At 40.1% G+C, this 20,902-nt stretch overlaps 1 protein-coding gene across 1 annotated transcript in view; it reads right to left on the reverse strand.

Annotated features, from left to right (window-relative positions):
- rps6ka1 (ribosomal protein S6 kinase a, polypeptide 1) overlaps nucleotides 1-20,902 on the reverse strand; it is a 68,779-nt gene that overhangs the window by 11,977 nt on the left and 35,900 nt on the right. The window contains exons 3-5 of the mRNA XM_037695004.1: nucleotides 6,210-6,263; nucleotides 1,568-1,684; nucleotides 1,420-1,501 (exon numbers count right to left, since the gene is read on the reverse strand). Of these exons, the coding sequence (XP_037550932.1) occupies nucleotides 1,420-1,501; nucleotides 1,568-1,684; nucleotides 6,210-6,263 (253 nt within the window). The remainder of the gene's footprint in view (nucleotides 1-1,419; nucleotides 1,502-1,567; nucleotides 1,685-6,209; nucleotides 6,264-20,902) is intronic.

Raw genomic sequence — 20,902 nt, forward strand, 5'->3', positions numbered from 1 at the left:
AGCTAAAAGCTAAATATGTCAAAAGCCTAGCTAAAAACTAAATGTAGATAAAAGCTAAATATATCAAAAGGCTAGCTAAAAAGTAAATGTAACAAAAGGCTATAAAAGCAAAATATATCAAAAGCCTAGCTAAAATCTAAATGTAGCTAAAATCTAAATATATAAAAAAGCTAGCTAAAAAGTAAATGTAACAAAAGGCTATAAAAGTGGCAAAACAGTAGCTAAAATGTTAAGGTATCATAACAAGTAAAATGTCAAAGTAAAAAATAAAAGGCTAGCTAAAAGCAGCAGAAGACAAGTTAAATTTTAAAATGAGCAAAAGATTATCTGAGCGAAGGAAAAAAAGCTAAAAGCAAAAGTAACAAATCTACCTTAAAGCTAAAAGTAAAGCTTTTTTTGATTAAAAGGGTTAGCTGGAAACTAAAAGCAGAAAAAATTGGCTAAAAGTTAAAACAACAAAAGGCTAGCTAGACTAAAAGTAGCAGGGCAGCAGCTAAAAGCTAAAAGTAGCACAAGAATACAAAAATAGAGCATGTACTCTAAAGCAGAGTTCATAGAGTATGTAAAGGAATTAAAATGCTATCAATGCATCTTCATGAGGAAAATACTTGTAAATAAAAAGGTAAATAGTTTGAAAAGTATAAAAGTCACAAAGTCCCAGCACCCATGAGATGAATGAGCTAAATGGCTTGTTAAACAGATGACTAAAATAGCACAAAGTAGATTAAAGTAGATAAAAACTTACAAAAATTAGAAAAAGTGTGAATGCTGAGTCAGCATTTTGTACACCGGGCATCCAAAAATGATTTATGAATGAGCGTTTCTTTGAATTTGTTCATTTAAAGTTACAACATTTTTAGATTGTGTGAACAGTGTGCACGCTCCTGTTGTTTACCAAGAAGAACTCACCACATCACCTGCGCTCAAAGAATGAAAAACCCACCGAAAGCTACGTCTCTGCTTTTATACTAATACATGTAGCTTCATTTGACTCACAGGAAACCACATGCTAATAATTACCAAGAATTTTTAAAAGTACAAACTCTTTAACGCATCAGAACTTAAACTTGTGATTTGAGAAACCACAAATTACTTGTTAAAATTCACACCGAATTACAAAATCAACCATGAAAATGTATAGCTCTTATAGATTAAAGCAAATAAAAACGGAACAAATCCTAAATTCTGATGACGCACGAGAGACAAATGTATTAAACAACAAATATCTGATCAGTCGTCTGTTCATGAGCACAAAACTCTGTCCAAATCACACCAGAGGAAACAGTTAGTTTGAACTTCTGCGTCGAACAGGAAGTGCCGACGAGCTGCAGGAAGTCTCGTTCACCTGACGGAGGTTAAACAAACTGCTCTAGATGTTCGAGCACAGGGCCTCAGTTAAAGCGCTGCAGGTTTCTGTACCTTTGAGCGTGGCCTTCTTCAGGACCTTCATGGCGTACAGCTGGTTATCATCAGGCGGGGTCACCTTCCGCACAAGGAACACCTGCAGAACAAACGGTGTTAGAGAATATTGCATGTTAAAGTGATGAGCGTACAGCGTGTGCGGTACCTTGCCAAATGATCCCTGTCCCAAAACTTTGAGCAGCTCAAACTGAGAGGCGTCGGCTTTCTCCGAGCCCTCTTTGACCACATGGGTGATGTTGATCTCCTTGATGTCTCCATCTTCCTAAAGAGCGAGCAGAAGCAATTCGTCACGTTATAAATCATGATCACACAATCTTACATTAGGCAGATCGGCAAATAGACGTGTGTGTGTGTGTGTGTAAACGGCACTATATCAAAATAAAGCTCCCGAGAAAGAGGAAGCGAGGTGAAAAGAGAAACACACAAGAAGGAGAAATGACACCCGGTGGGTTCTCATAAACGAGCTGCAGCGTTAGATGGAACTGATAACAGTAAACTACCAGTGAAGTCTTCAAACAGGGAGCGGTTGTCGTTTGCATTTGGACACCAGCTGTTAAAAGCACAAGTTAGACTTCTTGATCAAGGACCTCAAAGAGAAGTTTGCAGGTTTAGGTGGAGTACCGCTGGTACTACGGAGAACATAAGAAAAAAGTCAAAAGACTCGACAGAAGTTTAAAAGTCAGACACACCAGACCATTTCTTTTCCAGTCGCATGAGCTCAAGCATTCCTTGAAGGAACGTACCGACTGCCACCAGCTTTAAACTCGAGGGATCGGAGGAGTCTTTCGAGATGCTTTAAAGCTCAGAGCAGTGGTCCCCAATCCCCAGGCCAGTTGGTACCGGGCCGCACAAAAAGAATACAGAACTTGCATTATTTCTGTTGGATTTAGCATCAGATTCTGAACAAGGCTTTATTTTGAAAAAATACTGGATTCTCCCCACTACATCCGTCGATGACTCACTCTGGACGCAGGTCAAGATGCTGGGCTCGGTCACACGGCTACCTTCTTAAAGGGGCAGCGCTTAATTGAAAATGAACAAAAAAACATGTTCGGAACGTTTCTTTCTGCGACACAGTCGCCAACAAACCAGGGGAATCCAGCGTGTCTATGCAGAAGATCAACTGCGGGACATCACAAATGATGGTGGCCCTAAAAGTAGGCCTGTCACGATAACACATTTTGCTGGGCGATTAAGTGTCTCAGAAATTATTGCGATAAACGATAATATTGTTTGAAATTTGACAATAATTAGTCATTATTGTCAAATTTAAGAAGAAATGTTGGTTAATTTTTGCGTGTAGTACCTTTTTTGACCACCGGATGGCAGTATAAGACTGTTTGAACAGAAGGATGGATAGTGAGGGAAAGAGCAGCGTGTCTCTAAGAAAAATGGGAGGGAGGCCCATTGATGTGAGATGGGCTGTCTCTCCTTCATTTTTGAGAAAAGATGGAGGTTTTTTTTCCCCGAGGTCGGCCTGTTAGCTCAGCTCGTAGCTTAGCTGCTTTTAACAATCCAAAAATGTGATTTTGGATTGTTCAAACAGATTTTAAAGAGAAAGGGAGAGGTCAGTGAAGAGCACCGGAGTTGAGCCTTTTGTTCATCCAGTGTCTTCAGTAGAAAGAGAGACACAAAGAAACGATAAAGCCAATAAATGAAAATGAGGTAGATAATTTTCATTTATCATGTGATTAATTAATTTATTGTTTACTTGTGTGATTAGCCATCACATGTGATATGTTGCAAAAAACTGTTGCACCAAATATGAGCTCAACATTTATAAAAAATAGCTGAGTTTAAGAATGGTGAGGTCTCTAAGCTTTGGTGGCCATCCTGAGCGAGGTTAAAATCACTGGTTCGTGAGATTACTAACACAGAGACAGGCAAAAACACGATCACCTGTCAGGTGATGCCTTTGAAGGCAGTATTTTATGTCAAGTCAGATTTATTTATAGAGCACATTTAAAACAGAAACTGTTACCAAAGTGCTAATGTTCAACAGAGTGGATGGAATAAAAAACATTTTCTGATCCGTCTGTGGGGTTTACAGACAAAAATAAGGATTAAAATTGGAGCTAAAGCAGAACTGGTTAATCATTACTGAAAAAGGAAATGCCTACTTCCAAAACCAACTCATAAATCTGAAATTATAACCGTTCACAAAAAAGTCAACAAGGATCCCTTTTATGGAGGATGGAATGTGACAATATGAAATAAATAAGTACATAATACAAGCATAACTATTAAATGTATAATTTAATTATGAAATACACCATTACATAATTAAATGTACCTTTTAAATTATTTATTTCATGATTTATTTAATTTTGTCACCTTTCGTCCTCCAGTGGAATAATGAAATTATGTTAACTGTCAGTCTCACTCGTCAAAATCAGTGGGCGGGACTAGAGCGGCTTGTGAACAGACCCTGACGTCTGATTGGCTGCTCCTCACAGCAAGTGAAGACAAATCAAGCACAGATAATGGATTGATCCACTGGCAAGAAAATATACTCCAAAACTTTAGGAAGTGGTAATTGTGTTTACGTGTATTTGGATGAGCTTGGCTTAAAATATCTAACCAGTGCACGACAGAGCAAATTAAGGTCCTGCATGGCGGGAGCTGCCATGTATGAACTAAATTCAGACCAAAGCAATGGATTTCACATGATCAGTGCTAGTCCCACCCACTGAGTTTGACAAGTGAGACAGACAGTTCTCATTTCATGGTGACACACAAGGGTGGAATGTGACAAAATTAAATAAATAAATAAATCATGATATAAATAATTTAATTTTATTGTATATTTAATAATTTAATTATGTACTTAATAATTTAATTGTGTATTTAATAATTTTTATATATTTAATTGTGCATTTAATAATTTAATTGTATATTTAATTGTGTATTTAATAATTTTATTGTATATTTAATTGTGCATTTAATAATTTAATTGTATATTTAATTGTGCATTTCATAATTTATGTATTTCGTAATTTAATTGTGTATTTAATAATTTAATTGTATATTTAATTGTGTATTTAATCATTTAATTGTATATTTAATTACATATTTCATAATTTAATTGTGTATTTAATTATGTATTTCACAATTTAATTGTGTATTTAATGACATATTTCATAATTTAACAGTGTATTTAATAATTTAATTGTATATTTATTAATTTAGTTGTATATTTAATTGTGTATTTAATTGTGTAGTTCATAATTTCTTTGTGTATTTAATGATTTAATGGTGTATTTAATATTTAAATGATACATTTCATTATTATGTATTTATTTATTTCATTTTGTCACATTCCGTCCTCCATACCCTTCAGGCCCTGACGAGGAATTTGCGACAACTTTTATTGTCTTTGCTTTATAAATCAAATGTAGTTCTGTCAGGTCATCCACAAACAACACGCCCAAAACACGGTTTCAAAGTGCATTAATATGATTAAAAAACAAGAAACGATGCATTCAAACGTGTTTGATTTTAACCGTTAACAGCCACAGCCTGAAGTGTGTCCGACAACAGGAAACTTGTTGTTTCTGATCAACAGCGCCACAAAGCATCGCCTGCCGTGTTAACACATCTACTCTCTCTGCGTGTCAGCTGGAAGAAATGTGCCGAGCAGCTCAAAACGTCAACAGAGGAGGCATGTTGAGACACGTTACCGTCCAGTGGTTCCTCGGTTCAGCTGAGGCGTCTGCAGCTGTGCAGCTGTCACACTGAGCGGGACTCCCTGTCAGGGCTTTGCTCTTCCTGAACAGGTAAAGGGACAGCATGCGCCTCAGCTTGAACGTTGTCTTCTCCTTCTCCATCTCAGCATTTTCCAGGCCGTTTTAAGATCCTACCCTCATCCGTAACAAGGCGAGGACTCGACAAAAAGTCACCTCAAACGTCCCCTCCTCTCAGCGCGAGCACGCCTCAGACTGATCCGTGCACTCATGTCAGGGTTTGTTCTGCAGGTGAACATGAACTATTATCTGAGCCTCGGGGTTTTATCTTTGTTCCTCCAGCAGGCTTCTTCTGGCATCATTTTAAAACTTCTCCATGTCCTCTCCCAGTCCCATCCTCCTCTTGTTTGTCTGATCAGACCTGCGTCCTTCAGTGAAATGAGCTGCAGCTGAAGGGAGCAGGAAGGAAGAGCCTGCCCTCGTTCTCACCGTCCTGAAACCCAACCAGCGGAGCACAAACACACGTGTGGCTGACACAGAGAAGAGTAGAAGAGAAAGATCTCACCAGGAACAAAAACAAGAGGAGGGGAACTCTGGGGAGGGCTTTCCTCAAAATGATGCGTACCACTGCCGCTTTTTGTACAATATTGTGAGACCTCACGGATTCTTGTGTTTTGTGCAGGACTCTCATCTACTACCACACCAAATTATCTGCAACACTGACAGAGTTAAAGCCATTTTTGTGATTTTTTTTTTATAAAACCAAAAAGAAAAAACAGATGAAGTTTGGGAATAAGGTCTATTCAAGATTGCCACATTGACCTTGGCAAACACAAAAAATGGCGTTACTGCAGTTGGATGTAGCAGTAGCTGAGCATCCTCCTCACTCAGGTTTTAGATTAAAGTGTGGAATGAAAGGTGATGAGGATGCGCATCCCCTTCTTTGATTTTCTTGACTGGAAGAGCAAAAGTCCAGAGGACAGAGCGACACCAGGATGTGTGCAGAAGTTTAAAAGCAGCAGAAAGCTGTGGCTGCACTGAGGGAGGAGCTGCATGCTCGATGCAAAGCTGCAAGTGGTGGGGGTGGGTGGGGGGGGGGCTTACCTGCTCTCTACAACGAGCAAAATCCTTCTCTATCCAGGTGATGCGAGACTTGGTCTGCAGGAGGCAATTTAACGCAGCATAAGTCATCAACAGTGACGGTTTAATGCATTCATTTATAGATGCGCTGACCAGAAACGCTTCGTGCACAGCACGCACGTGGACGTGTGAGTAAAAGTGTCACGAGGACACCAGTAACAGGAAACTTCTCTTCCCTCCCAGTTCTTCGCTTCCTCTTTTTTTCAGCCGACCTCACTTCCTTCCTGCTCGGTAACTCCACCACGCTACCGCTGAGTTTCCCGGTAAAACGGCTACGATTTTTTTTCCCCAAGTCGGTGAATGTTCAGCTTAACAACGTGTCAAACTGTTCGCACGCCAAACCGAAGCGCGCGTCCGAAAGTTTACCGGGAACATTTTGCGTTGGATGGCGGGAGTTTTGATCATTTTGAGTCTACCGTCATACTTAAAAGATTTATGTTTCTTACATCCGGGCTGCGCTCCATGACTGAAAGCTGACATTTTATGATGATTTAATTTCACAGCTCAAAGGCTGGCAACACACACACTTAAATATATCACCACAGACACACAGCTGCATGAAGCTTTGAATAACTTCCCAGTCCTAAACAAAGCCATCGCCACCCACACACTTTACATTAAGTTGCACACATGCGCATACATAAAAAGAAAACAGCATCAACTCGCCTCTGGTGTGTGCGTTTTGGTGCGGAACATGAACCTCCACATGTCTCGGCCCAGATGTTTCCATCACTGCTGACGCTCAACCGTCTTACAAGCACACAGCGTCCGTGTCAGTTAGCTAACGTCTCTGTATGCAATACCACAAGAGATCAAATCTGCTCACACACACTCGCACGCTAAAATGGGAAGTTGTAAAAATGAGTCAAAAGCAGCAGACTGACTTGTTGGGGACGGCGTGAGACGAAGAGGACCGGCAGCAGCAAGAGATGAGCCCCATCACAAAAATGTTCAGGACCCAGGAGGGAAACGTTTCCAACACATGAAAATAAATACTTTTCATCCTAATGAATTCTGTACTAGAAGCTCACAGAGAAAAGGAGGAAACACCTGCACCTCTCGTCTGACGCACAAAGGCAGAACAGCAGCTGAGTAAACTTACACAAACAAGAAAAGTCTCTAACTCAGATAGTTTTACAGATATGAACAAGATTTCTTATTTTTACGCAATACGACGACGCACGAGGGCTCAGTGGTTAGCACTGTTGCCTCACAACAAGAAGGTCCTGGGTTCAATCCCCGGTTAGACCTGGGGTCTTTCTGTGTGGAGTTTGCATGTTCTTCTCGTGCTTGCGTGGGTTTTCTCCAGGTGCTCCAGTTTCCTCCCACAGATTAAAAACATGCATGTTAGGCTGCTTCAGGCTCAGGCCTCCCTTGAAAAAGAGATTTGTGATCTCAATGGGATTTGCCTGGTTAAATAAAAGGTTAATAATTTAAAAAATAATAATAATAATAATAAAATTTTGTTTGGAATTTTAATAAATGCTTTAAGTAATTACTATATGTCTGTTAGAAAATATCTCATTAAGCACAGGACACTTTTCAATGAAACTTTCAGGAAATTATTTAAGGATGCACGATATTGGATTTTTGGCCGCTATCCGATATGCCGATACGTAGGCCTGTCGCGATTAATCGTATGATAAATGAAAATTATCAAACTCATTTTCATTTATTGGTTTTATCGGTTCTTCGTGTCTCTTTCTACTGAAGACAATGGATGACAAAAAGCTCAACTCTGCTCTTCAATACCCCCCCCCCACCACCACCACCCACCCATACAAACACACACGCACGCACGCACGCACGCACGCACGCACGCACGCACGCACGCACGCACACACACACACACACACACACACACACACACACACACTTTTCTCATTAAAATCTGTTTTAACCGTTCAAAATCGCATTTTTGGATCGTTAAAAGCAGCTAAGCTGCGAAGCTACGCTACGGGCTAAGCTAACAGGTTGACTTCGGGAAAAAACCTTTATCTTGTCAAAACTCAGTCCAAAATTCACAGTTGAAACCTGTGCCTTCGTCCAAAAAGCTGTTAATCTAAAGAGCTCAAACCACACAGAACGTCTGCCATTTTGAGAAGTGAAAACAGGAACGAGAGACAGCCCATGTCACGTCAAGGGGCCTCCCTCCCATTTTTCTTAAAGAGACACACTGCTCCTCCCTCACTATTCATCCTTGGTTCAAACAGTCTTATACTGCCATCTGGTGGTCAAAAAAGGCACTACACACAAAAATTAACCAACATTTCTTCTTAAATTTGACAATTATTAAATATTGTCAAATTTCACACAATATTATCGTTTATTGCAATAATTTCTGAGACAATTAATCGCCCAGCAAAATTTGTTATCGTGACAGGTCTTCCGATAAGTTAAAACTTATTTGTCCAATAACCAATACCGATACAGATACCATGCGGAAAACATCGTGCATCCCTAAAATTATTATTTAATGTGCATCTACATCTGATAAATCCAACTGTTCGCCACCTGCCCTTAAAAAAAACAACCCAAAATGCTACTAATCTGTCAGTTTTACAGATACTGAGCTAAAGTTTAGTGTGGTAGTAGCTGAGAGTGATTCACAACACATACCAGTACTTTAAAAGCAAGATCTCTGCTAAAACATTTAGAATAAACTTTTGGATCTGGACCATCAACTTGAACTCACTGTTAGCAAAAAATGCCATGACTCACTCACCAGATATGGGGGAGTGGTGGCGCAGAGGTTAGAGAGGTGGGCTTGTGATCCGAAGATCGCCGGTTCACGCCCCGGCCCCGACAACATCAAAATTGTGGGTGGGGTAGGTGAAACACCCACACCTGCCCCCACCCTCATTCGCCCCACTCTGGGCCCATGAGCAAGGCCCTTAACCCCCACCATGTGCTCCCTAAACAGGTCTCTCTTGAAAATGAGTTCTCGTGGCTCAATGAGACTAACCTGGATAAATAAAGGATAAATGAAAATGAAAAATAAACTACTCATTTGATGAACATCCACAGCTGATTAGGTTTTGGAATCAATCAAAGTCAAGATGGCTGCCAAACATAAATGAAATTAGCCAACAGAAAAATGTCTATAATGTAGTTGATTCTACAGATATTTATTTTTATGTGTCTTCTTTCAGCTGCTCCCTTCTTCAGGGGTCACCACAGGGAACTAACTCACAAGAAGACTTGATTATTTTTACACCGAATGCCGTTCCTGATGCAACCACAGCCCACCGAGCTACCACAGCCCTCTGTGTGGAGCAGAGAGCTGCTATAGCAGACGGTGCGGGTTAAGGGCCTTGCTCAAGGGCCCACAGTGGGGCAACTGAGGGTGGAAGCAGGCGTGGGTGTTTCACCTTTTCCACTCACATTTTTGATGTCGGTCTGGCAAAGTTGAACCAGTGACCACCCAGTCACAGACCCACCTTCTCTAGCCTCTGCACCAGCACTCTCCTCCTTAGATATCGAGCCAAGGTTTAATGTGAGAGTTATTCTCCATGTATAATCTCAGTGTGACATGAGATTGCACATAATGCTATTTTCAAGGGTTGACCAAAACAGGGACAAAATATCTTAGACCTAATCTTTGGGCTGAAAAGTGGTGGGCAATATGCATTATTCATAAAATGCCTTTAACTAACTGGAGTTTCCACCTTTGAATATAACAGACATTGTGTAATGTTCTTTGATAAACACAAGGGGCCAGTGCTGGGCTGCAGCTAATCCAAAGGCCCCAGCTCCAGAAATCCCTGTCATAAGACAAGAAGTTCAGCCAAGAAAGAACATGTCCACATTGTTAGCTCATGGCTCATCCAAATCCCAGAACTGGCTTCGACATCAGTTACAGAAAAGACAAAAAGCAGAAGAGGAAGGTGCTGGTGACCAAGCCGCAGAGCCAACATGTACAATCACAGTGAAAAAGGTCAAGTGGGTCCAAGCCCCTTCAACAGCCATTTCTTGTTAAATAATAACTCGAAGCACCTCGATTTCATGGCATAAGGTTCAGAGGAGTGAGTCACGCTGACAGAACCTGAAGAGGGAACGAAAACCGCGTTCAAGAAATAGTGTTTGAGAATCACAACAGTTCCAAGTCTCTGCAGCTTCTTGGAATCGAGCAGGAACACCTGCGAGTTTTCAAAGGCACGACAGCTCTGGCTGCTCGGACAGAGAGAGGAGCTGCTGGGAACAAGACGGCGTGACAGAAAATCCACAGTCAGCGGAACGTTCATTCAAGAAGACGCTGGTTCGGCCTGATTAGAAGACTTTCTATACACTGTACTTACAGCTGCGACAAGTCAAAAACTGTAAACTGTATAAATCACATTGTTTGGCTCTTAAATTCTTCTCTTTATGTCCAACAGACAAAAGGACCAAAGCAACACAGAATAAGAAAAAAACAAGTTTAAGAAAACCCAACAAAGTTCAGTCAGGTCATCTGGACCGTGTCTTTTTTTTTTTTTGTTGAGCTGTTTCGTCCTCCATCCAAAGTACTTCATCAGTCCGAGGAGCCACACACAAACTGTGTCCCACAAATAGCACATTCACATAGTGGACCAACCAGTTTGCTGGTGATAAGATGGTTTCTGGGGGCCGCCCTCTCCCCCATCGACTCCTCTGCGGCAGCCATAGCCAAAGTGGTTCAAAACATCAAAGTCCATGCTCAATAATCCAGGTAAAAAATCCAACAATGTTAAGTCAGGTCATCTGGATGGTTTCTGATTTGGCAGTTTGTTACTTCTCAGATTAATGAAGTCCTTTGGATCAAGGACGAAACGTCTTTCAACCAGAAAAAGAAACCGTTCACAGGACTTGACTGAACGTTGTGGGATGTTTGTACCTGGATTACTGAGCATGAACCTTGAAGTTGAGGAAGAGTTTAATTAAATTCATTGAACTAATCAAATATTTACTGTCAACACAGTTTTATAACTCCATGATTCATGATTAAAAACAGGTTTTTTTTATGCTAACTTTCCATTTCAGACGTGCTTAAAAAATATAACTGTTAAACTAAAGCACTTCACTCTCAGACTGCAGGCTTACTCGTGGTTCCTAGAGTTTCCAAAAGCAGAATGAGAGGAAGATCTTTCAGTTATCAGGCTCCTCTCTTGTGGAACCAACTTCCAGTTTCTGTCCATGAGGCTGACACATTGTCCAGTTTTAAGACTTTCCTTTTTGATAAATCCTATAGTTAGGGTTGGCTTGTTATGCTGCTATAGACTTAGACTACTGGAGGACAAATTGACCTCATATCCTTAAAAGAATTGTTAAAATTGAATAGTTTTCATTTGTTACTATTTTTATCTTAACGTGTGATTCTGGACCTGCCATTGTGTATCTGTTCCTCTCAAACAGCCGGTGGAAGCAGATGACCACTTGTCCTGAACCTGGTTCTGCTAAAGGTTTCTTCCTCACGAGGGAGTTTTTCCTTTCCACTGTCGCCTTCATGCTCAAGATGAGAGTTCTGTGATGGAGTTAAACTCAAAGCAGTCTGCTCCTCAGATAAATAATGTTAAATTATTATTTTTATATATGAATGTTTCTGTTCGAGACAACGTCTGCTGTGACTTGGTGCTATAGAAATAAACGGAATTGAAAACTGAATTGAATTAAAAAGCGTGTACTGGACGTGCATCTACTCAAACAGCACCAACAATAACCCGGAGTCCTTGAAGTCTGCATCAGTTGGATGAAACCGTGAAGAAACTATAAGATATATATTTAAATATATCAAACAAGCTTGAGCATCAGCAGGATCAGATTATACCGGATGCATTTGAAAGATGAGATTAATTTGCATCTGTACAATATTTAAGTCGTTTATTAGCTTGTAAATGTTTTTTTCTTACAAGGTTCTTTATTTGGTTCAGAGTGCAGACTGATGCACTGTAGCTCATAAAACTCCACTTTGTGTGTATTTTCAGCTCCTACCTGATCGAGTGGGTACTCACCCACAGCGCAAGGGTTAGTACGAGTTACGAAACTGCAGATTTACGGATACATCACAAACAGCCACCACACGACTATGAAACCAAACTTTACTTCAGCTTTGGAAAGAGCTTTGCGTTTGTCTCTGAGCTATATTTAGTTACTGACCTGGTATTTTCTTGGGAATGCCACACAAAAAAAAATCTTTAAAAAGAACTACCACTTAAAGCACATTACGCTAATGATCATTGTGTTTTAATTCTTGTAAAGAGTTCACGTCAACTCATTAGCAGTTGATTGATTCATCACTAAAATACATCAAAGTTCTTAATAGGTTTTTTGACTAAAAGACCAAAACAAAAAAAGCATTTTTCATCCCAAACAGGGATCATTAGTTCCTGCCCACAGCTTCCAGTTTATTATCTATCTTCAAGTCAAAGCCAATAACTATTATGTTGTATATTTCATAAAACATCTTAGTCATCTTTTTTGAGATCCCTTGTGTTTTTCACAAGATTTAAAAAGTGCAAATGTTATAAACGCCAAACTCTTTTAGAATGACAAATATGAGGACAGCGGCTAAAAACACTCCTCCGTTTCCCTGCATGTACGCAGTTACGTAGGAATTTCTCAGGCTCCAGAAGAGGTTGGTGTCTGAGTCGAAGCAGGAGTGTTCAGACTTGCCTACAGGGAGGCATGCAGCTCTGTCAGGGGAAGGACAGGAATGTGTTTTACTCTGCCTGAAACTCGAAAACGAGAAAGCACAGAAGTGACACTGCAGAGGAAAAGCTGCTTTTGTTTTTTCTAACCTTATTTCTCTCACTTGGAAATCTGTTTTGCACCTTTCCTACAACACACTTTTGTTTTGCTCTGCACAAACTGTTCCACATGTCCTCCTTCATTTTGTCCCTTTCTCTGCACCATTGCTTCTCGCTCGTTCTCCTTTTGCCCTTTAGCAACACCTGCTGTTAAGGGACTGAGGAACACACACAAAAAAACAAGAGCAAAGAGGTAAAAGGAGAAGAGGGAGGATGACAGATGGACCTGGTCTCACGAGTCATTATGGAACTTTAAATCCAGCTTAGAGAGCAGACAGTAAAACAGATTTCAAGAACTACCATATCTTTCTGCCTATAAGTTGCGTTTTTTTTTTTGTTGCATAATTTGCATGCCCTGCGACTTAAACGCTGAAGCGACTTATTTATGGATTTTTTCCATATTTATAAACCATTATTTGTCTGAGATATGACTGTTTTCATTCATTCTGACTGAAAATGTTGAACACTACCATTTACAGCCACTAGATGGCACTCGAGTAGTATGGCATGCCATTATGTCATGTAATAGGTAAAAGTGGCTATTAATGACACAGTTGGCTTGCCATAGTCCGCCACCTTCATCCAGCTCGCCTGGAGCAACCGTCAAATCAGCTTCATTTCGCTGCACCGCCCCGGAGAAATGCAGCTGATTTGACCATTAAAGTGCATTTATTAAGTAAAAGTTCAACTGAGACACACCTTTACTATAAAGCTGAACAAACAAATAATTGTTTTAGGTGCTTATCTTGTTAAATTTCGAAGAAATGCACAGAGAGTCGCCCTCTGCGTGTTACTGTTTCTGTGTATCGGCTTTTGAAATGCAGCTAATTTGACCATTAAAGTGCATTTATTAGTAAAAGTTCAACTGAGACACACCTTTACTATAATTTCGAGCAAACAAATAATTGTTTTTAAGTGTTTATCTAGTTAAATTCTTGTTAAATTCCTCCCGTGCACGCTCCCGTGGCCGCCATTTGGCAACCAATTGATTTTTGACACAACACCGGCCCACATTTCCGGGTTGTCAGCGGTGATGCATAATAGATGCGTCGTATACGGCGAAGTGACATACTTATGCATTTTTCCACTTTATTAGACATATTTGGACTGATGTGACTTACAGGGCGGTGCGACGTGTACGGCAGAAAATACGGTAAAAACAAACATAAAATATTTGTTTTAAGATGATCAGCTTGCCCAAAGGCTCATAAAAAGCAAATTAAAAGCAGCACAGCCAATCTTTATAATCTTAATCCCCACCTGCCTAACCTGTTTGTCTTCATCTGTGTCAGTGTGGCTGCTATTATCAAGATTAATTATCAGTACAATGTTTGGGAAAATACATTATTTTGCATGTACATCAGGTGGAGGTCATGAGTTTATAATTAAAACACAAGTGCTTTAACAGAAATTCAAGAAAACTGACATGTTTTTTTTTTTATTTGCAGAATAGCAAACATGCATCATTGACCGACGATGACATCTTGACGAGCACAGATGCAACTAATCACAGGAGCAAGACAAAGGTGGATGCTGCAGGAAGCAGAGGTAGTGCAGGATTAGCACAGAAGCTACAGGAAATGTAATGCTGGCATGTGTAATATTAATAGCAGCAGTGAGATGATGGTTCAGTGCTGAGCCAGTTGACAACAGGCCTAATGGTCTTGTGATATACCCACAGTGACAAACACAATGAAGCAATAAGAAGGGACAGAATGTGGCAGGAAGAAGGAGACGAGAGGAGGAGGCAAATGGGAAGGCAGGGGGGAGATTTATAGAGTAAAGTAGATGCTTGGAATCTAAACAATGAGGTCATCGGAGTTAAAGCAACACAGACTGCAGTGGAAATGAGTAACTATAATTTATAGTTACAGCAACAAGCAAAGAAGGCAGAGCACCACCTGTATCCATGATTCAGTGCAACCGTGTCCCATATCTGATGTTTTAAACATTCTCCTGACTCTTTTCAACAGGAAGAACAGTTTAAAATGGTTCCTTTAACATTTGTCCTTCTTGCTGTTTTACTTTTATCAACTCACAAAGATAGAGTCTGAGCTGCCGGTGGCTGTGGATCAAAGAGATAAAACACTTGTATTGAAAAAATTAAAAAAACTCTTCAAGACTCCAGCAGAAGATATAAAAGATTTGAGTGATAGACGTTACAAGTGTTGCAGTTTAGTCGTGAGGTTCAAGAAAGAAAAGTCCAACTGAGCAAACGCCTCGTATTTAATCATATCTAACAGCACAAGTAAAAACACATACCAAATGTATCTTGGCCGCTGTATAAACTGTTGTGCACGTTCTGTCGTCGTACAAACTGAGCAGCCTGATTAAGTGAAATCAATCTTCTGATGAGATTGTGCAGAAAATAGAAGAAGAAAAAGTAAAAGCGCTTCCTGTTGAGCTGTGCAGCAGGACTGGAGCCGAAACGGTTTGGAGAAAAACATGATTCTTTTCTTTTGACACCCATCTCAGCCCTGACTGAATGAGGTATATTCTCAACTATAGATACCCATCGGAAAAGTGATGACATCATGTTCTCGGACAGAACATGTACCTCGTCTTCTTTTTTCTTCTTCTTTATATATAATACGGAGCCTTTGACAAACGATGGTGTTCAATTCTTGATTAAATGAAAGTGTCTTTGGTGAATCTAACAAGGTTGAGTCAGGTCCTCTGGACAGATTCTTTGTTGAAACGTTTCATCTTTTATCCAAAAGACTTCTTCAGTCTGAGGAGCTGCAACAAACTCAGTCGTATAAACAGCACCTTCTCATAGTGGACCAACCGGTTTATTGGGCTGGCTGGATAGATGGAAAGATTAGACCTGTCACGATAACAAATTTTGCTGGGCGATTAATTGTCTCAGAAATTATTGCGATAAACGATATTGTTTTAAATTGGACAATAATTAGTAATTATTGTCCAATTTAAGAAGAAATGTTGGTTAATTTGTTTTGTGTAGTCCTTTTTTTCACCACCGGACGGCAGTATAAGACAGTTTGAACTGAAGGATGGATAGTGAGGGAGCGAGCAGCGTGTCTCTTGTGTATGTATTGTCATCATTGTATGTTCTCATACAATGGCAAAATTGGCTCTTTGCATTTAACCCATCCACCACCAGGTGGAGCAGTGGGCAGCTATTGGAAGTGTCTAGGGAGCAATTGGGGAGGGAGGCCCCTTGACGTGACATGGGCTCTCTCCTTAATTATGTTCAGTGCTCAAAATGGCAGACACTTGGTGTGGTTCGAGTTCTTTAGCATAGCATTTTTAACACAAAGCTTTTAATAAAAATAAAAAAAACAGTAAACAAGTTCTCAGCTTCTTTTTGCAAAGAAAAACAACTTTTTACACGAAGGCACGGTTTTCTACTGTGAATTTTGGAGCTTCGACAAGACGGAGGTTTTTTCCCTGAGGTCGGCCTTTTAGCTTAGCTCGTAGCTTAGCTTCTCAGCTGCTTTTAACGATGCAAAAACGCGATTTTGGAAGGTTAAAATGGATTTTAAAGAGAAAAGAGAAAGGGAGGGGTCAGTGAAGAGCACTGGAGTTGAGCTTTTTGTCATCCAGTTTTTGTCATCCAGTGTCTTCAGTAGAAAGAAAGAGACGAAGAAACGATAAAGCTGATAAATGAAAATGAGGTTGATAATTTTCATTTATCATGCGATTAACTGATTTATTGTTTATCGCAACAGGCCTTGGAAAGATGGATAGATGGATGAATGGATGGATGAATGGAAGGATGGATGGATAGATATGGGGGCTGAGATGTGTAGAGGCAGAGCAGCCGACTTGGGACCCGAAAGTCCCAGGTTCGATCCTCAGTCATTGCACATCTCGTGGTGTCTCTGAGCAGCACACCCTATCCCCAAAAAATGCTCCCTGGGCGCCTTCAATAGTTGCCCACTGCACCACCTGGGGGTGGATGGGTTAAATGCAGAGAGCCAATTTCACCATTGTATGGAAACATGCAATGGTGACAATACATAACACATTATTATTAGATGGGTGGATGAATGGATACTTTATTGTCCCCAAGGGGAAATTTGGCTTGGACATTGTGTGCTAAAAAAAAAAGCTTCTTCCACAATTAAATACTTTTAAATAATTTAAATAATAAATAATTTTAACATAAGCTAAAGGTTAGAGTAAAGCAGCCAGAATGTTTAGTTATTCAGTCCCAGACAAATGAGACGCTGGTCATTTTGATGACAAAAATCACTGAGGTCATTTTCTTGCACTTAAATAAGGTTCATTAAAAAATCTTGTGTGGTTTTACTCGGTTTTAATTGATTCAATCAGAAATGTGACACGTAACGTGGGGCACTGAAGGTGAACTTTTGCACTTCTTGCTATGCACATGATACCGTTGTCATGGCAATAGGGGTCAAAGGTTAATGGTCTTGGGTGTGTCACTGGAAACTACCGAGGAATAAATACAAAAAGAAACAAAGTAGGCAGAAAACGAAGCAACGCAGAAAAGAGGATACACATTTAAGACAAACGTTCATCCGTACATATGTAAAAAAAAAAAAAGCAGCTGAGGTTTTGTATATTCATGAAATGAAGACAAAAGAGGCAGAGCGGAAAGGATGAGCACAGTATAATGAGAAATAAGGCGGATATGGGACTGGTAGGAACATTTCCCTTACTCAAACTTGAAAAAGAGACTTGTGAAGCTATGGCAACTGTTTCTCTTCTCCCTCCTCCCAGCTTCCTCTTTGTATGACAAGAGGTGAGACAAGAGGCAAGGCCATGCACAGATGATGCTTCCAGGTAACAAGCCTCCATCTTCATAAACAGAGCGCTTCATGTGTCTTCTCACTCCATAATGTGACGCCAGAATCCTCTTCTCCACGTCATCCGTGCTGCACACGAACATGGCTCTTTCCGTGTTTATTATGGAAGTGATATATTACAACGGCCTTTAAAGGGTGGTGGTGTAACGCGTGGCTCTAATATCAGAGACCTTTCCGAGTACACGGGCTTACTAAAATACAATGCACACACACCGACTAGGTGATTAATGGGGCTGTCTTTCTGTGTAAAACTTCCTTGTGCACTATAATCATGCCTGTGTGTGAAACAGAAAAAAACGAATGCTTCTGCATTTGAAGCTGGACAGAAACATGAATGAGAATCACTCTGCACCGAAACATAAGGATTTACGAGTACAAGGTTTGCGTGCATCTGGTCGGGCATGTATGCAAGTGATCATAAATCTCGGTCCTTCCAGGCAGCACAAGTTACAACCAGGGCTTAGCGACACTGGGGGCGCAGTAACCATGACGACAAGGCCAGTAGCAGCTATGAATGGACGGAGGAGGGGATTAAGAGAATGGATGGACGGATCTGAGGAGCATGTGGGTCAGATCTAGTAGGCTTTAATCTCTTCTGTCATTCATACAGGTCTCAGGGGAAGGGGCACGGGCAAACATAAGATGGTAAGCTTATTTAAAAGAGAGAAAAAGATGATCTGGGGTAACATTATCATTTGAACTGTATCAGAGATTACAGATCTGATTTAGAGTTGAAAAACTCCACCTACTGTGACTTTTGGCGCCAAATTTTATTCGGCAGCAGTATCGGCCTGGAAACAGCTGCAGTTCTATCAATGATACAGGGCTAACGTTTCTGATGCAAGTCATTTATTCAAACTAGTCGGCAATAGATTAACTAAATAACTGAACAAGCTAATCATCAATGGGATTAGACTGTAATGAACAGAATTTAGCCTTGATGATGAAAGAACGAGCAAAAGGTGTCAAAGACTTTCCCTTCACCTCTTACCTGCTAAACTCCAATCTTATGAGTTTCAGAACATTAAAGGCTCTCAGTCCAGCTCATGATAATCCTAAATGCTTGAACAGAACTGGATTTTTAAGAACTAAACGGAGGAGTCCAATAGTCTTCACTTTAAAAAGGATTACAGTTTGCTACTATGATTTACGATGAGCTCAACGGCCATGGCAGCAGGTCCAACTATCTTAGCCTGTGACTCAACTTTTGTGATAATATTGTAAAGATAACATTATTGACATATTGCAAAATAAACAAATAAATAAAATCATGCCACTGAGATGAATAGTTAAGATATTTGGTTATAAATGTCAGCTAAAAGGCACAGTAACTAGAAGGAGCGACAAAGCTGAGCGCCTGTGTTTAAACAGAGAACGGCCACATGGCTAAAAACACAGACAGTAATTACATTTTTTTTAGATTATTTTGAGTCACTATCGGAGAGAGACGAACATGAGTCAGATGACAAAGCACTAGTTTAGAGTAGGGGTGCACACATAAATCGGCCCCGATTTCCTTAATTTTGGGAAATCGGCCGATACTTGCATGAGAAACTGTTTTTTTTTGTTTGTTTTAACAACAATTGTCTGGACTTCATTTATATTTCTGAGCACTAACTCATGGCCAGTTAAAACAAGTTTGTATTATTTCTAGGATATTGTTCAAGTGTATGTTTTTCAATAAAATAGTGGAAAATTGAAGTTGTATTGTGACCTGATAAACACCTGACAGTGTCGCTTACAAAACAAAATCGGAATCGGCAGCTCAGACTTTTTAGAAATCGGTGATCGGCCAGAAAACTGCAATCGGTGCACCCCTGGTTTAGAGCACCGCTGCTTTTACGTACGAGTTTGTGGCATAGCCGACGACTCAGCCGGTCAAGAAACTGAAGGCGATGCTGAACAGTTCCACTTTACTGTCACTTCCAGTTGCCCTTTGACCACAAAAATCTTCCCGTTCTATGACAGAATGGGTTTGTTACGATTTTTATCCTAAAATATTTGTGTCTTCTTCTTTCTTCTTTTCCCTCTTCAGTTGTCTCCACAGCGGGTCATCCTCCTCCATCTCTGTCCTCTGCATCCTCTGTCCTCACTCCAACTACCTCCATGTCCTCTCCATCTACATCCATATACTGTATCTTCTCCCTCCGTCTCCTGACATGTTCACCTCCTCGTGGTCTTCGACTAATAGCACAACTTCCGCCAGTACCCTGTTTGTCAACAGCACCGGTGATGGTCGTTGTTAACCCGGGCCTCGACTGATCTGGTATGGTGTCGCTTTGATGATTCGCTCATTAGTTTTGGCAAAGTGTTTAACGTCAGATGCTTTTCCTGATACAACCCTCACTATTTATCCTGGATTGGGACCGGCACGAGAGATACACTGGTTGGTGCTCCCCAGTGGCTGGTTTAGCCACTAAATTTAGGATGCTGATCGCAACACAAACACACGCATGGAAATACATTTCCTAAGATATTGCGTATTTTGCCAAATACCTGAAATATTAAGATATTTTTTCTAGTTTTGGTATTTGTAAGAACTGCATGTCACAGGTATTTTAAACAAAAACATAATCATAACTAATATATACTTAATCTGAATGATATTTGCACTGAATGTTCACATATTTAAAACCACTCAGGTACACTCTGGTTTACTTTGCATGTTGCCTCAGTTATGGTGCTTTTTTTTAGGATTTTCATTATAAATGACCGCTTGTGATGAACTCTTCACCCATGTGGACAAGTTTTATCTTTTTCCAATTGTTCATCCAATCAAATGCCAAACTGTCCTGCTGTTTTGATTAATCATCAACCAGTCACTTTTCACTTGGTTCCCCTGAAGGAAACTCACACTTTGAATTAAAGTAAGCCCATTTTACTTTGAAAACAAATTATAATCTGTCACAGTTTCTGCAGAGTGGACACAAAACAAGTTATTTTATTACACTTACTTGTTTTACTATCTAAACTGTTAAAGCAGCATTTATGACGGGTCAACTTTTTGTAGCTCCACCTATGTTTCCACTGGCCATCGAAGACAGTATATACAGTATATATATATATATATATATATATATATATATATATATATATATAT

Source organism: Nematolebias whitei, chromosome 21 (genome assembly GCF_014905685.2).
Source record: "Nematolebias whitei isolate Nwh7 chromosome 21, NemWhi1, whole genome shotgun sequence".
NCBI lineage: Eukaryota > Metazoa > Chordata > Actinopteri > Cyprinodontiformes > Rivulidae > Nematolebias > Nematolebias whitei.